The following is a 17,965-nucleotide window of genomic DNA, read 5'->3' as shown; positions in this document are numbered from 1 at the left end:
TTCAGGATGGCTCCAGGCTGTGGGGGCAGCCAGGGGAGGGGTGGCTGTGCCTCCCGCCAGGTCACCCCAGGGAACCAGCCCCTCTCTGTGGGATTTGGTGATTCCTGTCTGAATTTAGCTCTTGTGGAATTGGGTTTGGTTCAAACCAGGCTGGGAAGGCATTGGGAATGCCAAACGGTGTAGGAACACCTTGGGCACGTGGCAGGAGCAGCCATCCCATCCCATCTCCCCATCCCATCCCATCTCCCCATCCCATCCCATCTCCCCATCCCATCCCATTTTGCCACCCCATCCCCTCCCACTCCATCCCATCCCATGCCATCCCACCCATCCTCCTTGCTGATGGACAGGAAGGAACTGCTGGGGAAAGGGGGGAGGCAGACCCTGCTCCACATGGGATGGGCTATCCAGGGAAGGCTCTCTGCTCCTGTTCCTGCTTGTGACACACCTGTGTCCCTCTGCTCTCCTCAATCCTGCTGCCCAAGCCCTTGGAATTGTGAGGGGCACATGGAATGTGGCAGAGGGACAGGAGGGGGAGGGACAACTGGAGCAGCTTCTCCAGGCAGCCCGTGCCTGTTGCTTATATCCCATCTGAATCTTCCCTCTTCTAGTTTAAAACCCTTGTGCTGTTGCAACAGACTCAGCTCAAAAGCACAAATGCCAGCAGAGATTAGAGCTGCAGGCCCAGTTTTGGGTCTAAACTCATTTATTCTGGGTTATTTGTTCTTTTTCCTTTGTTCTCCCTGGGTTTTCCAGGTTTGCTCCCCTCCCAGCAAGGCTCAGACTCCCTTAGAAAGTCCCTGCAACCCCTCCAGCGGGGATGAGCCCCCAAAACTCGTTTCACAAGTGACTCTCCCTCTATCCCGGGGTCTCCTGATTATCCAGGGCTGAGCCAACGCTGAAAGCTCCCAGACAAGCAGCTTTCTCAGGAAGTGCCGTCCTGGAAAACGCGGCCAAAGAGAAAATAAACTCCCCTGAGCCACAGCAAACGACCCAAACCTGCAATTTGTCCCTTCGGTCTGCAAAGGGCTGGGGCTGTGTTTTCCCAGAGGTTAAAACACAGGCTAGGGATGTTATTTTCGGGGATGGCTGAGCCCCGGTGAACGGATCCATCCCCAAATCCTGTTTGTGCAGACGCAGAGCCGGGCTGGGATCCCGGCCAGGTCCTCCCCCCCCCGGGATGGCCTCGGGCTTTGGAATGACACGCGGTGGGAGTGGAAAAGAGGCTGTTTTGCAGGTGGTGCTGAGTAATTCCAGACACAACTGCAACTAAATGGAATTCTCTCCTCCCCCCCCAGCCCCAAAAGCTGTTCTGGGCTGGTAATTAAGGCTGGGGTTTACTGGGGAGGGGCAGATTTGGGCTGTCTGCCTCTGGACAGGGTGGGACCTTCCACCATCCCTCAGATGGAGCTGAGCTGGTTCCTGAAGCTCCAAGAGCCCCAGGAGCTGATTCAGGACGAGGATCCTGCCTCAGGTTGTTCTCCACCCTTTGCTGGCTCCCCTTGGGCAGCACAAATCCCAGAATCCCCGAATGGTTTGGGGAGGGAGGGATTTCACTCCTCCTGGGCTATCAAAGGTGCTGGGGACAACCAGGCTCTGACATCCACCCCGAGGGTGACGAAGGGGGAGCAGATCAAGCTCCTTGGTTGCACAAAATGCCAGCTTTGAGCAAGTCAAGAACCACTTTTGGCAACGGGTCTGCTTTGAAGGTGCAACCTCAGCTGCATCCAACCCCTCTCCACCTGCTGGCCTGGCAGCCACAGCACTCTCCTTGCTGGAGTGTTGGTGTGTGAAGAAGGGAGTGACCAAGCTCTTGGGGACACTGTCTCCTGCTGCTTTCCCACCTTTCCAGGCCAGCTGCTGACTTCCAAGGACGTGGTCCATGGTGTGGCATCCCAAGAGCACAGCACGTGTGGTGCTGCAGCTGCTCCGGGGCCCCCTCTGAGGTTTCCATCCTTGTTAATGATCTTGTTAATTATCTGGGAGAACACAGAGCTGCTGATCTTATCCTAGGAGGGACCTCCAGCAGCACAGGAGGTCACAGTGACCGCTGTGAGCCCCGGGGGTGTCTGGGATTTGGGCCTTGAGCACATGGAGAAGCTCCTGGATGAGCCCTGTGTGTCCCCCCTCCAGGAAACCTGCAGCCCCTTCTTGGGGGTGTGTCCAAAAAAATGGCTTCAAATTGCCAGAGGGCAGGGCTAGGTGGGATTCTAGGGAATTCAGGGCTAGGGAATGAATTCTGGGCTGGGAGGGTGGGGAGGCCCTGGCACAGGTTGCCCAGAGAAGCTGTGGCTGCCCCTGGATCCCTGGAAGTGTCCAAGGCCAGGTTGGACGGGGCTTGGAGCAACCTGGGCTAGTGGAAGATGTCCCTGCCCATGGCAGGGGTGGGATGGACTGGGCTTTGAGGTCCCTCCCAACCCAACCCAACCCATCCTATTATTCTGTGCTATGATGGTTGTAAGAAGATGCTCCAGCATTCAGTGGCTGTGGGGAGCAGGGGATGCCCAGCCAGAAAAGGGGCTCCCCCAGGAGGACCCAGCAGCACGAGGGTGTCTGCCAGCAAACCTGGGAACAGGGAGAGGTTTCCTGGCTCCTGCCAGCCCTCAGCTTGGCAGGGCACAGGACGGTTTGTCCTTCATTTACATGACGCTGATGGATGACCTCGGTCAGCTCCAGGGGAGGGAGGGAGGGAAAAGAACTGCTCGTGATGAAAATCCCTGGTGCCAAGACCTCATCCCTCCTGGCAAACACAAACACATCCCAAAGGAAGGAAACAGCTGCTCTTTCCAGGCTCTGCAAAATTTACTGGGAGGGGGGAGGACTTAGAAACACCCCTGAACTGAGCGAGCAGGGAGGGCTATGAGGTAAGAACAAGCCCTTATCCTAACCCCGAAATGCCTGGGGTATGTTCAGCTTTCCAGCCTGCTGGGAAGTGCTTTCCTGGCCCCTTTCACTGGTGTGACTTCTAGAAGACTGGGAATCCTTCCAAACTAGGACCTGGGGATTTCGGTTCCCCCGGAGCAAAATTAGCGTTGAAAGGCTGCGGCAGCGCGGGGCGGCTCGTTAATCTTTGTGTGGTTCCCCCGAGGGTTTGTGTTAAATCCTCTCCAGGCACGCAAAGAACAATAACGATTCGGGAACGCCCCGGAGGGGGGAAGCATTGGCTGTACCCTCGGTTTTCCTCAGATTTGGAGCCGCTCCACGAAAGTGCCTGAAGTCAAACGAGACGTTTCCACTGACACGGACGAGGAGCTGGAAAAGCAGCTGCGTCGGGAGCGAATTGAAAAAAAAAAAAACCAAACTAAAAAAAAAAAAAAAGCGAGTTCTGCAGGAAAAATAAGAAGTTACGGATGTCAAGGAGGCTCTGCCTGCTCAAAAAATCATTGCTGGGAGCTCTCGGAGCTCATGGGGAGCCCGTGGCAGCTCCTCTTCTCCCTGCTGTGAGATATCAGGGGTGATCAGGCTCCCCCTCCCCAGGCACGGTCTGAGCCCGGTTTTTGGGGGGGTCAGGTCTGCTGTTGCAACCTCCACGTGCCAAGGAGATCCAGTGGGAGCTGAGGCAGAAAAGGAGACATCCCTGAGCAGCCCTGGGGGTCCATGGGGAAGCTCTGGGCAGGGTTGTGAAACAGTTTCCTGTTTACTTCTCTCTTTTCTCAGTTAACCACAGACTCTGCCTCCTAAACTGCTGCTTTTACCAGCCCTGTCCCCCTGTGCCCCCCATTCCTTCAGCCCTGAACCAGCCCAGCCCCAGAAGGACACCCTGCATCCTCAGCAGTCCCGCCCCCTCCACTTGCAGCTGGAAAAGACCATCCTCCCGGGTCCTTAATGGCATTTAATCCCTTGACTTGATTAAAACAGTATATTAACCAGCCAGCTCGGCAGTAATGGCAATAATAGCTGCACTCAGGGCATAATTGCTCTAAACGAGCTGTAATCCCTTGTTCTGCTGGAGAGGGGAAGGATTAAAGCTTGTTTGGGGTGGGTTTTTTTTGGTTGAAAGCCTCAGCTCTTGAGGAAGTGATGCCCAGGTGGGACAAAACTGGAACCCGGGGACTGGAGGCTGTTTTAAAACACGTTTGAGGACAAAAAGTGCTGGGTGGAGCTTGGAGCAACCTGGGACAGTGGGAGGTGTCCCTGCCCATGGCAGGGGGTGGAAGGGGATGAGCTTTAAGGTTCCTTCCAACCCAAACCATTCTGAGATCCTAGAACTGTATTCCATGGTTGTCTGCGAGCTGAGAGCTTTGGGCCCCTGGGTGGAGGGCAGAGGTGGGCAGGCTGTGCCCTGTGCTGTGCAGGACCAGGGCTTTCACCACATCTCAGGGGTGAGGGAGGTGCTGGGGGATCCATCTCGTCCCCCCCAGGACAGCTCAGCTCTGCACAACAGCCCTGCAAGGACCCCAAATGGGGTTTCCCCTGTGCTGTGGGTGCAGAAACCGAGGCAGGGTGAGCTGGGAGAGGCAGAAGCCCCACTTTGGGTTCACTAAACCTTCTCTCTTTGGGTTCTCCAGGGTCACAAGAGCCACCACCTTCTCTGGCTCCACGTGCTGCTCATCTGGTCCCCGTGAACACCCTCTGTCCAGCCAACCCCAAAGCACGAGGCTGAGTTAAGGAAAACTTGAGAGTTGTGGTTTTTTTTTTTTACAGTTTCCTTTATTTACTTCTCTTTGCCTTTGAGCCTTAAACATTTGGGCCTTTGTTTGGTTTTGCAGTTCTGAGCCCTTCCTTATCATGGAAAAGGGCCCCGAACTAAAAGCCAAACAAAGTCAAGAGCGGAATTTCGAGGGAAATCCAGCAAAAGCAGGAGGGATGAGCCACTCCTGCTCCCTCAGGACGGGCTCAGAGTGGGGTGTGCTGGGCCCTGGCCCACCTGCACACAGGTGTAGGGATTTTGGGGGCAGTGGGACAGGATCACCTGCTTGTACCTGCACAGAGGAGTCACAGAACCCCAGAATGGTTTGGGTTGGAAGGGACCTTAAAGCTCATCCAGTTCCACCCCCTGCCATGGGCAGGGACACCTTCCACTAGCCCAGGTTGCTCCAAGCCCCGTCCAACCTGGCCTTGGACACTTCCAGGGATGGGGCAGCCACAGCTTCTCTGGGCAACCTGTGCCAGGGCCTCCCCACCCTCTCAGCCCAGAATTCCTTCCCAATTTCCCATCTATCCCTGCCCTCTGTCAGTTTGAAGCTATTCCCCCTTGTCCTGTGCCTCCATCCCTTGTCCCCAGTCCCTCTCCAGCTCTCCTGGAGCCCCTTTAGGCCCTGCCAGGGGCTCTCAGCTCTCCCTGGAGCCTTCTCTTCTCCAGGGGAACCCCCCCAGCTCTCCCAGCCTGGCTCCAGAGTAGAGGGGCTCCAGCCTGAAAGATCATCTTGGCCTCTGGGCACCCTCTGCCAGGGCCTCCCCACCCTCACAGGGAAGGATTTCTTCCCAATGTCCCCCTCTTTAGGTGGCTCTGTCTTTTGGGACACTGGTAGGGAAGGAGGATCCTGGCTCTGCCTTATCCCTGCTTGTGAGGGAGAGCTTTGGAGGGGAAGCCACCCCTCTCCAAGGGTTCTGGGAGCAGGCGAATGAGGATGCAGCCCGGGCAGGTGGGAACAGCTCGCTGGGAGGGACTCTTTGGAGAGGTGGTGGTTCTCCTGCCCTCAGTGCCCATCCATGGGGTGGAGTAAGAAGGGGGTGGTGGTGGGCCCTGGCAGTGCCAGCAGGCATCTGTTCCCAGGGACCAGGATGTTCCTCCTGCCCCTAGAGGGTATAACCAGCTCTGCAGCCCCCAAAGCTGCTCCTTGTCCCCTGGTTTTGGGAGTCCACAGCCCCTCAGAGGAGGGACCTCTCCAGACCTCAGCCATGCTGAGCTCCCATGGTCCTGCTCCAGAGCATGGGCTGAGCCAGGATCTGATCCTGGGGAGTGAAGGTGGGAAGAGCACAGCCTCAAAGCCTGTTTTTCTTGCTTCTTTGTATGGCAACATTCTCTTGTCCTCTGTGGGAGCTCCCAGGGCTGTTCCTGCTCGGCCCTCCTTCATGTCCTGCTCTGTGAGGAGCACCAGGGTTTTGCAGCTTCCTCCATGGAGCAGGAAGACCCCTCCAAAAGCCCTGGACAGGGGGATATCCCTGCTCCCAGGCTTTGTGTGGTGGCTCCATGGCTGTGTGCCCAGAGCTGGGGTTTTGGGAGCTGCAGAAATCCCCAAGGATGCTCCCAAGACTCCCATACCCTCCCACTGAGCTTTACTCTGGATTTGATGTTCCCTTTCCTTAAATAAAGAAAACAGTTTTTAGAAATCCACTCTTTGTCCCAGTAATTGTCCTGCTGCCTTTCCATTAGGGACTTTTCCTTCTGTCAAAGGTCCTGCTGCCTCCTTCCAGATCCAGGCTCAAAGCACAAGACTGAGGCATCTGAGCCTCCTTGACCTGCTGGAGCAAATCCAGAGGAGGCCACAGAGACACTCCAAGGGCTGGAGCCCCTCTGCTCTGGAGCCAGGCTGGGAGAGCTGGGGGGGTTCCCCTGGAGAAGAGAAGGCTCCAGGGAGAGCTGAGAGCCCCTGGCAGGGCCTAAAGGGGCTCCAGGAGAGCTGGAGAGGGACTGGGGACAAGGGATGGAGGGACAGGACACAGGGAATGGCTTCCCACTGCCAGAGGGCAGGGATAGATGGAATATTGGGAAGGAATTGTTGGCTGGGAGGGTGGGGAGGCCCTGGCACAGGTTGCCCAGAGAAGCTGTGGCTGCCCCATCCCTGGAAGTGTCCAAGGCCAGGTTGGACGGGGCTTGGAGCAACCTGGGCTAGTGGAAGGTGTCCCTGCCCATGGCAGGGGTGGAACTGGATGATCTTTAAGGTCCCTTCCAACCCAAACCATTCCATGATTCCATGATCTTCCAGCTCTGCTCAGCACCTCTGTCTGTCTCCACCAGAGACCTGTGAACTAAACAAATTAAACTAAATCAACCTATCTCAGGTGCACTCCAGGGCTTGCCAAGTCCTCTCCCGTGGAGCTTGGAGAGGGCAGGAATCCCACCAAGTCTGTTTTCTCCTGTGGTTTTGCTGCTTGTGAGACGGCCCCAAACCCTGCAGCACCTTCTGTGTGCTTGTGCTGGGAAGGGGCTGCCCTTCCCAGTCCTGGGCCCTGGGCAGCAATTGGGGAGAACACAGCAAGGACCTTGGGTCTAGAGAAAGGGGCTCCTCCTTCCTGCCTTCCCACAGAGATCCTCTAAAATGTGGTGGGAGAGGTGCAGGACAAGGCCACGCTCCATCTCACTGGCTCCAAAGATCAGGAATATCAGATCATGGAACCGAGGCATCCCAGAAGGGTTTGGGTGGGAAGGGAGCCTAAAACTTGCAAATGATCCCCAAAGCAGGTGTTTTTTATGGAAAAGGTAAGTAAATCCTCCTTCCAAAATTAATGTAGATAAAATTGAACTATAGAATCCCGGAATGGTTTGGGCTGGGAGGGACCTTAAAACCCCTCCAGTTCCACCCCCTGCCATGGGCAGGGACACCTTCCACCAGACATGGTTGGTCCAAGCTCCATCCAACCTGGCCTTGGACACTTCCAGATCTCTCCTAGTCCTGATCAGCCTTTTCCAGAGCTCCTAAATGAACCCAGGAAGGTTGGGCTTGTGCAGCTCCTCCAATACCACCAGCCACATACCAGTGCTTTCCATACAAATGCTCTTCTTCCCTCTTTATGGCCTCTTTGGAATTGCAGGGGAGGATGGCAGAGTGTGCAGCAAAGAGCTGTTTCTCCTCTCTAATTGCTGTCTCCTCCTCTCCCTCCTGCTCAACCTCATCATCCCATTTTGGGCCGAGTCTGGGGGAGCCACAGGCTGAGCTTTAGTCTGGGAATGGAAAGGAGATTTCTTTCCCATGGGAGATTTGTCCTGATGCCCTGGGCCTTGAGGGACTCAATCAGGATACTCCTGGCAAAGTGGACTCTGCATCCTGGTGTGTCTATCCTGGAGGAGGGTAAGGAGGGAGAGCAAACAGACATCTGGGATACAGGGATTGTGCTTTGGACTCGACTGTGATTGAGATGGAATCTGGTTTAGTCTGTTTGTGGGAACATCTTTCACTCAGATCCTGTCCAGCTCTCTCGGAGGAGGGGGAGAGAATTCCAGCCCATCCATCACCCAGAACTAAGCAAAACTTTTCTGGTTGCAAGAGCCTTTTAAGAAAACCATCTGCACATCACCCAGTCACCGAGCCCAACCTGCTTTAGCTCAGAACAAGCTGTCAGAACGAGCTTCCTCTGGCAATGAGCTTTGGCTCTGGGCGGCCATCGGAGCCCAGCGGATCTCCTGGCTCCCAGCACTTCCAGCAGACACAAACACTGCCTGCTCAGCTGCCTCCCCTCTCCTGCCTCCCCTGGAGCCCCAGGAAGGAGGCCCAGAGGTGCCTGCACTGCTCTGCACAGTGTCTCACCCCTGCACCTCCCAGCCAGCTGCTGGCAGCTGCTAAACCCAGCCTGGAACCTTGTTTGGTTAAACCTCCTCCTCCAGAGGAGCATCCAGGCTGCGGGTTCTGCACCAAGAATTAGAGAACCCCCCTGTGTCTCTGGTAGTTCTTCTCAGTAATGTGTGCCCACGCTGGTGAAGAGAGGGGCTTTGGGGGGTTATTTTTCAAATTAAGAAAACTTTGGCCAGGTTGGATGAGGTTTGGAGCAACCTGGGCTGGTGGAAGGTGTCCCTGCCCATGGCAGGGGGTGGGACTGGATGAGCTTTAAGGTCCCTTCCAACCCAAACCATTCCATGATTCCATGAGAGTAGAAGAGCTCGGTTACAACTTCCAGCTACTGTTGCTTCCACCCTTTCTGTGTTTCTTGATCTCTAAATCCTTTGCTATTTCAACGCTCCATCAGGTCACTGGGATCTTTGGGATGTGCTGACCTGGTCTCCCATGACAGGATGGGATTTCTGGGCTGGGAACGGGGGTTTTGTGCCTCCCCTCTAAGCTCTCCAATCTCCTGGTCCCCACAGGACCCTGCTTGTCCTCTTCCCAGTCCCTCAGGATTGATGTGCTCCATCCTTACTGCTGTGGGCAGGATGGGGAGAGCTCAGCTTTGGGGCAGGGCAGGACTAAACTGCCACCAAACAGGGGGTGAAGACAGAGGGGGGTGAAGACAGAGCAAGTGTTTCCAGATGTTCTCTTGGGGTGGCAGAAGTGTCTGATGGAGCCAGATGGGATTTGGCTTTTCCTTAAGCTCAGTTCCTGCAGGTTTTGTGCAGGACGAGCAACCAGCAATTTGTGGGAAGGCAGACCCACCCCGAGCTCCTGCTCCTCCTCATTCCCACCAGGGATTTTATTCTGGGATGGCTGATCTTCTGGGCATCCCTAAATGAAAGGGTGGGTTATGTTATCCCTCTGAGGAAAAACACACTTTGGAAGCTCTTCATGAAAACATTCCTTGGTGCCTGGGGAGCTCAAAGGACACTGTCCCCACCATGGGACCTGCTGCCAGGAGACCCCCTTGGGGGGTTATCTTAAAAATCATCCTAAAACTATCCCAAATCCCATCCTTGGGACCAAGGAGGTGGGTGGTCTGGCACGTGGGAAGGGACCAGGGCTCTGTTAACTGCAGTCCTCCCAGCAGGATGAGAAAAGCTGAGGAGGGCTCGGTGCAGGTCAGATTAAAATAATCCCAGGGATCCCTCCTGGCCTCGGGTTTCTGCAGATAACGGGACTAATCCCTCCCTGCACGTGCAGGCCACCTCTCCCTCAGGTATGGGCTGCACCCCCCTGCCCCTGTGCCCCTCCTGGGAGGTGCCAGGCCAGGGGTTCCACTCCCACGTCACAGCAAAGCCAATCCAGGGCCACCTGGATCCTCCCCAAAGCCCTGGAGCTGCAGCTGTTTTGGGGAGGATCTCTGGCTGTACATCCCACAGGGATCCTCCAAAGGGTGGACAGGTGACCACAACAAGGCCATGTCCCATCCAAACATCAGGAATACCAGGGCGTGGAACCAGGGCATCCCAGACTGGCTTGGGTTGGAAGGGACCTTAAAGTTCATCCCATTCCACCCCCTGCCATGGGCAGGGACACCTCCCACTAGCCCAGGTTGCTCCAAGCCCTGTCCACCAGCACCTCCAGCAGCATCTGGTGCTCTGCTCCAGGGCTTGGGGTGTCCCCAAACAAGATATATGTCTTTAAAAAAAGAGCCTGTGCAGCACTGGGGGAGAAGGTTGGGAGATTTAATGTGTGAAAGAGAGAACATCAGTGGGCAAACTCTGGGGAATGTCCATCTGTTAGAAAAACAGATGAAAATGTTGGGCTTGACATGCTGCAGAGCACTCAGACCCGGGGGAAGAGGCTTGGGAAGAGGGATGTGCCACTGGCAATGGCAGAATTTATGGACCACCAGGAGTTTTGGCAGGACTCCCGAGGAAAGGAGGCAGTAACTGTGCTGAGAGCAGCTCCAGGTGGGGAAAAGGTGACTCTGGAAGGGGGAATCTGTGACCCCACTGACCCAAGAAACCTCCAAAAGGAGAGAGAAACTGAGCATGAGGAGCAAGAGAACCATTAACTAATAGAGGTTAAAATACTAATTAATAAGAGAACTATAATTTGCAGCAAATAAACACTAATTCCTTTGCTTCCTAAAATGTATAAATAGTTAAAAGTGTTGATGACTGAAGTAGATGCTTTGTGGAGGGATCTCCAGGTACCTCAGCACTGGATAAAGTAACATAGACTTTTTAAGCCAACAAACTGCTTTGGGAGTTTATTCCCCAGTTTTTGGTGCCAGAAGCATCAGTTTAACCCAGCTGTGCAGAGGCAGAGCCTGAAGAGCAGGGTTATGTCACCTCTTGGGAATTAAAAAAGGCACCTCCCAATCCAAGAGGAGGGAAGGGAGATGAACAAGGCTTGGTTTTACCCCTGGAGTAAAATGGACATCCTGGGTGGTGGGAGGTGCTGAGGGGAGAGCACAAGAGGACAGAACAAGTTCAGAGCAACCCAGAGACAGACCAGCAGCAGCTCCAGTCCTGGAAACATCTCCAAATACAGGAACATTCCCAGGAAAAGGCAGTAAAACAGGCAACACCAGGGAAATGCCTTTTCCACTGTCCTGGAGACTGAGAGAACTCCCTTCAGACACCCCCTCCTTGTTTTTTTTGCCCAGCTCAGTGACTTGCTGTGATGGCTCAGAGGCTGAAGACCTCCAAGAGATGCTTTTTCATGCCACCATTTCCCTGCAGATGGTCTCTCCTCAGGGCCAAACTAACCATGTTCTCCTGCCAGCCACAGGCAGCAGCAGCAGGACACTTCCCATGACTGTGCAAAGAAGGGACACAGCCCCAAACCAGTTGGATTTTTGCTGAGCTAGACCTCAACAAAAGGATTTTTGCACGAAGTCTCAGCTTGCAGGAAAACCATCAGGCTCTGAAATGATGCCAGAGTAGCCTCTGATCGTGTTTCCTGGGGGTATTGGGTTTAACAGCCCAGCTCACATAACCTGCCAGATCAAACCCCCCGAATGTTGACTCTGCCATTATGGTTTCTCCCTCAGGAAAAAAAAAATCCTTCCTCCTGGGAGATCAATTTTTTTCAGCCCAGTTCCAGAGGGGAAAAAAAAGAAACATCAAAACACCCACATTTCTCACAAGGCAGCAATTTCTTTTCCCAGTCGGTCCTGCTTAATAATGATCAGACAAATCTTGAGTTTAAAAAAACAAAAAAAAGAAATAGAAGCAAACCTGGGCTGCAGGTCCCCTCTCCTTTTACTTAAAAAGTCTTAATTCAGTGCACAAAGAGCTCGAGTTCCTTTTTTTTTTTGCCTTTTTAAAAGCTGGTTGCCATTTCCTCTTCAAAATGTCGCAATGAGGAACAGGACGGGGTAAAAATACCATTTTTGCCTTCCTCTTCTTCAGGGGAGAAGGGCCTGGCTGTAAAACTTCTGCCCCCCCTGTGTGCCAAAACCCTGCCACCTCCTCAGAAAGCAGCTGCAAACCTTCCTCCCACATGAACCCCCAAAAAGAAATGACCCTTTGGCTGCTGTCCAGCCCCAGTGAGGAGATCCTGCAGCAACCTGCACCAGGAGATCCACAGGGAATGCTCCAGCAGCAGCTGGAGGAGCGGGGATGGATGGAGGGGGAGCAGGGATGGGTGGAGGGGGATTTCAGCAGATGGTAGAGAAGCAGGGATGGATGGTGAGAGCCTGAGGAGGATGGTGGAGGAGCAGGAATGGATGGTGAGTGATTTGGATGGATGGTGGGTGCCTTGGGAGGAGGATGGAGGAGCAGGGGGGGATGGTGGAGGAGCAGAGGTGGATGGTGAGTGATTTGGATGGATGGTGGAGGAGCAGAGGTGGATGGTGAGTGCCTTGGGAGGAGGATGGAGGAGCAGGGATGGATGGTGGATGAGAAGGGATGGATGGTGAAGGAGCAGGGGTGTGATTTGGATGGATGGTGAAGGAGCAGGGGTGTGATTTGGATGGATGGTGAAGGAGCAGGGGTGTGATTTGGATGGATGGTGGTGGAGTAGGGGAGGATGATGGAGGAGCAGGGGTGGATGGAGGGTGCCATGGATGGATGGCAGAGGACCAGGGGGCAGGAGCAGGCAGCAGCTGGGCATGTCAGGGTCACCTGCATCTGGTGCTGCAGGTGTTGGCACCCAGAGGTGCAGGCCAAGCCCTTGTTCAGAGCACACAAAGTTCTGCTGGGGTGAGGGGGGCGACCATTACCCAGGGCTGGGTGCACACAGGTGGGCAATTCTGGCCCTGCCCACCTGCCCTGGCATCTCTGCAGGGATGTGCTGCACTTCCATGGGGCCCAGCAGGGCTGGGAGCCAAAGAGGGCTCTGCTGAGTTTGTCTTCCTTCCTTCTCCTCTTGATTTGAGCCCACACACTAAAGCACATCTGTCCCTGCCCCTGTGCCAGGGCACACCTCCTGGTGCCCCCAGGCAGCACCCCCAGCTCTGCCCTTGGCACAGACACAGCCCAGTGGGTTTGGTTCCTTTATTACACAATTCCCAGGCGTGGGAAAGCAGCGGCAGCCCCTGGAGAGCTGGGATTGGAGAGACCTTCCCAAGGGTTTGCCCAAACAGCAAGGATTCCCTTCACTGGGTGAAGTTGTGGCCGTGGCTGGAGCATCCCAACCTCATCCCTCTGATCCCATTGCTATGGAATGGAAACACGAAGGGGCTTTTTTTCCTGACGAACCTCCAAGTTTTGGAGAGATGTGTGAGCATTTTACACCCTACAGCACGTAAAGCCTCCCCCACTCCCCCCCACCTCCCTCCACATGTACATGAGCAGAGCATCTGCCCATCCAAACCCTCCCACCCCCCAAAATACCCCCCCAAACACCCCCAAGGCATCCCAAAGCAGCAGCGAGGCTTCAGCTCAGAGCTGCAAACACGGGGTGAGGTTTTACCCTCCCCAAGCGCTGCCAGTCTAAAGGCTAAGCTGCTTACAGGGGCTCATGGCAATACATCCTGCCAGGCTTCATCTTCCCAACCCCCCCCCTCCCCTCCCTGGCTCTGCTTCCCACCTTTCTCCGTGTCCTTAACCCAACTCTTCCTCACCCACAGCCCTTGGCAGGTCAGACCCAGTGAGTGCAGCACAGTCCCGAGCAGCTGCAGATGGACAGGGAGCCAAGTTCAGCGTCCAACACAAGCTCATCCCGCCGCAGGAATTCCAGACAGAGCACAGTCCGCCGTGTCCCCCCCTCCCACCCAAACCACGCCACAGTGTCCAAGTCCACACATCCAGGGAGGGTTGGGAGCACTGCAGAAGTCGGAGAGAGGGAAGAAGGTTGGTGCTCAGCGGCTGCTACAAGGAAGAGCTGGGCAGGTTCAACGTGGAGGAAGGAGGAGGGGGGAAAAAAACCCAAAAACCAACTCAAAAGGAGGCAAAGGGGGAACGCCGGGATTCAGGGATGGATGTCTACCTTCTAGGCAACGGCCAGCACGGGAGAGGAAAGAGGGACGGTTGGTGTTTGGTTTGTGGAGGGTTGGTTGGTTGTGTCACTCACGATAGAAAACATATTCGGTGTAAGAGGTCCAGATCCTGTCGTCCGTCTGGTCGTGGGCGAAGGCACACGTGCCCGTGGAGTTGCAGGCCACCATGTGGAAGCCAGCATCGGCCAGTTTGTCAAAGGCCTGCTCCAGGAAGGTGAATTTGAGGTAGTACCTGGAGGTGTACCTCTCCGGGGGCCTGTCCGGGTCCCTGCTCTCGTTCAAGGTGTCCCCAAAGACCTCCTTGGCCAGCGAGGTCTTCCCGCACACCATGATCCGGGCCACCCTGCGGAACTTGGCGTCCGTCTGGCTGTCCCTGCCCAGGGTGTAGGAGCCCCTGTAGCCGATGGTGATGAACCCTGCCCTGCGGCCCTCGGTGCCGGCGGTGCCACCGGCCGTGGTGCCGGGCAGGGCGGCGCCGGCGGAGCCCAGGGCGCGGGCGGCGTCGGCGCCGGGGGACAGCTCCTCGGGGTCGCTCTGGCAGGGATCCTCTCCCAGGGAGTTCTGCTTGCTCAGCTTCGGCGCCAACATCTTCACCAGCTCGGGCAGCATGAAGTACTCGGCCTCCCGCTGCAGCCGGCTCCGCTCCGGGAAGTGCTCGGGCAGCACCAGCTGCTGGTCCCGCATGTAATCCAGGATGTAGCGGAACAGGAACCCGTCCCGGTCCACGAAGAAGCGGCCCTTGCTGTCGCGGGCCAGGGAGCGCACGTTCTTCTGGGTGAACATCTCCCAGAGCAGGGAGCCGGGCACACTCACCAGCGTGGGGTGACGGGTGATGTAGACTTGCCCACCCACGTTGAGCTCGATGATGTCAGGGAAGGGGTTGTCCTCGCCGGGGTTGGCACAGCCCGCGCCGTCTGCCAGGGCCATGGTGAGCTCCCGCTGCCTTCCCACCTGCGGCACCAACCAGACACGGGGCCGTGTTAAACCTGCCGGCACACACAGCTCCCCCTGCTGCCCCCGTCCCAAGGGATCCCGAGGCAGGTCACACATCGAATCATACAATCATTCGGGTTGGAAGAGCCCTCTAAGATCACTGAGTCCGGCCACTGACCCAGCACTGCCGAGCCACCACTAAATACTAAATATTAAATACTTGCTTTGGGTCAGCAAGCAGTGCAGGACTAGATCCTCATCTCTCCTGAAGTCTGGAATTCATCTCCTCACCAATCCCTGGCTCTTGGAATAAGCAGCTAGTGCCATCTTCCTTTCCAGGGCACAAGGGAGGGACCGTTCAGCCTGGTCTGACCACACCACCTGCACTCTCCCAGCAGTCATTCCCGGGGCTGGGGCTCGGCCCCTTTGCCCAGGAAGGCGCAAGGGCACCGGATAGATGTTGACAACAGGAAAGGCAGGGCTGTCACACCCCGGGGCAGAGCAGGGACCTGCCAGCTCCGCATCCTGCCGGGCAGGAGGAGCCCCGAGGCTGCCAGGGGAGGAGCATCACAGCGCAGAGTCCCTGCCCAGCCAGGGGGCTGGAGGGGTTTGTGCTCCCACTCCAGGAGCACCCACGGGGCTGCCAGAAAAGCAGCGCTTAGATAGCACCGTGAAGGACAGAGGGACGGTGCCTTTTGGCTCTTCTGCTCCGTCCTTGCTCCTGGAAAGTGCTCAAAGAGACTCGAAGCCAAGCTGAGAGATGGCAGAACCTCTCCAAGGGGCTGGGACCAAGAGAAATACCGGGCTACTGGTACGGCCTCGGGCCAGATGCCACGTATTTCTACGTTTTCCAAAGACAAGGCGATTCTTGGATATCTCTTGTCACTGCAAATCAGCTGCTTACATAAACCTGGCTCAGCAGGCAGACTCTGGATCCCGCCTGGCCAAGCCGTGCTCCGTGCGGGGATTTGGGTGAGAAGGGGTTCCCTGTGCTGGCAGGGCTGATCTCCAGCTCTGCCCACTCCCTGCGTGCTGTTAGTGTTGCCCTGGGGCTGCTCGGAGGTTGGGACCCCCCACTGGAACTGGTCCCACATCCCAGAAACAGCACTAAGTCTCGCCCCGTCCTTCTGTCCTGCTGTGAAGCTTCACAGGAGCAGCTCAAAAGGATCCCAACACAAATTTCCGAGGAACTAAAGGACAGAGATAGAACTCTGCGGGCACTTTTGGGTAGAGGGGCAGAGCTGAGCCAGCGTTTCATGGGCACACTCCTCCTCCCAGCTCGCGGGGATGCTCGGGCAGAATCGGCTTTGAACGAGGAGTGACTTGGACAAGGAACAGGCTGCTGGAAAAGAGGATCAGCGCGGTCCCTCCGGCTCCCAGCTCCCCAATCCCCCTCCGCAGCGGCTTTGGGTGCCTTTCCCTGGCGATTCCATGCCCACCGTGCAGCCCAGCGGGCAGGAGCCGCCCGTGCCCGGAGCTCGCATCCCTTTGTCACGGGTGGCGGGGGGGCTGCCCAGGGTGGGGTAGGGGTTTGGGGGGCGCAGGGAGAGCTGCCCCGGGCACGGAGCGGGGGGGACATCAGCGGGGACATCAGCGGGCACATCAGCGGGCACATCAGCGGGCACAGCCCGGCTCAGCCCCGAGAGCCGGAGCCGTCCGAGCGCTCCTCGGCACCGCCAGGCCGGGGGACCCCCCGCCCCCGTTACCTCCGCAGGGCGGCCCGGCCGCTCGGCTCCGCTCCAGGCTGTGCCGCCGCTCCCTGTCGCTTCTCCGCCGCCCGTCCCTCCGTGCCGGTCCCGCCGCTCCGCTCCGCCCGCCCGAGCCCTGGCCCCGCTGTTTTATGGCCGGGAAGGCGGCGAGCGCCGGCCCCCGCCGGCCCCGGGACCGCCTTCCCCCGCCTTCCCCCGCCTCCCTCCCCCTCTGCCTGCTCGGGCCCCCCCGTCCCCGAATTCCCTGTCCCTGCATCCCCCATCCCCTCGTCCCCCTTCCCCACATTCCCTGCCCCTGTATCCCTCGTCCTCGCATCCCCCGTCCTCGCATCCCCTGTCCCCGAATCCCCCGTCTCCGCATCCCCCTGTCCCTGCATCCCCCTGTCCTCACATTCCCCGCTCCCTCATCCCCCTGTCCACATATCCCCTGTCTCCGTGTCCTCCGTCTCCGTCCCCGTCCCCCCAGTCCCGCATCCCCCATTCCCACACCTCCCCTGTCCCTGCATCCCCCCGTCTCCGCATCCCCGTTCCCGTATCCCCCTGTTCCCGCATCCCCCCGTATCATCCCCGTATCCCCCGTCCCTGCACCCCCGGCCCCGAATCCCCTGTCCCCATATCCCTCGTCCTTGCACCCCATCCCTGGATCCCCCGTCCCCTCAGCCCCTTGTCCACGTATCCCCTGTCCCCATGTCCCCCGTCCTGCATCCCCCCATCCCCACATTCCCCCATCCTCACATCCCCCATCCCCGTATCCCTCGTCACTGTATCCCCTGTCCCCTCATCCCCCGTCCCCACATTCCCTGTTCCCACATCCCTGTCCCCGTATTCCCCGTCCCCGCTGGGGAAATCCAGGAGGACCCTCCCCATTCCCCGGGAACGCAGCTCGTTAAAAACCAGAGCGAGGGACTTAGAACAGGGACAGGGAGTGCCAGAAGGGGAACAGCTTTCAACTACAAGAAGGCAGGTTTGGATTAGACATTGGGAAGGGATTCTTCCCTGTGAGGGTGGGGAGGTGCTGGAATGGACTTCCCAGAGAAACTGTGGCTGCCCCATCCCTGGGATTGTCCAAGGCCAGGTTGGAGCAAGCCACGATAGTGGCAGGTGTCCCTGCCCATGGAACTGGATGGGCTTTGAGGTCCCTCCCAACCCAAACCTTTGTGGGATGCACTGGACGATTTGTCTCGAATGCAGGATCCAGCAGGCAAAAATGTACCAACAGCTCATTTATTGCTGTTCCTGGGATGATCCTAAATTCCTGAGCTGTGGGGGCTGAAATCCCCTTTCTCAAGGTATGAATGACACCAGTGGGATCATAAAGAGCTCAACGAGCTGTGCCAGCCTGTTTATCAGTGCTGGAAAAGCCAGACACGAGAAGGGAGAATCCAGCTCTTCTTTGTTTGTGTGAAAAGGCCACTTTTCTGCAAAACCAGGAAAATACAACT

At 56.9% G+C, this 17,965-nt stretch overlaps 1 protein-coding gene across 1 annotated transcript; it reads right to left on the bottom strand.

Moving 5' to 3' along the window:
* Positions 1-11,576: 11,576 nt before the first annotated feature.
* On the bottom strand, positions 11,577-16,698 carry LOC127472855 (BTB/POZ domain-containing protein KCTD12-like). The gene is made up of 2 exons (XM_051791700.1): positions 16,521-16,698; positions 11,577-14,832 (listed from the first exon to the last, which is right to left on the bottom strand). Exon 2 carries the CDS (start codon positions 14,806-14,808, stop codon positions 13,948-13,950), a length of 861 nt encoding a protein of 286 aa, XP_051647660.1. The 5' UTR covers positions 14,809-14,832; positions 16,521-16,698; the 3' UTR covers positions 11,577-13,947.
* Between the last annotated feature and the right edge of the window lie 1,267 nt (positions 16,699-17,965).

The sequence above is a fragment of the Manacus candei genome, unplaced genomic scaffold (assembly GCF_025592945.1).
Source record: "Manacus candei isolate 608988 ecotype Guabito, Panama unplaced genomic scaffold, ASM2559294v1 h1tg000003l, whole genome shotgun sequence".
Taxonomy (NCBI): Eukaryota; Metazoa; Chordata; class Aves; order Passeriformes; family Pipridae; genus Manacus; species Manacus candei.
This window is presented reverse-complemented; position numbering and strand designations above follow the sequence as displayed.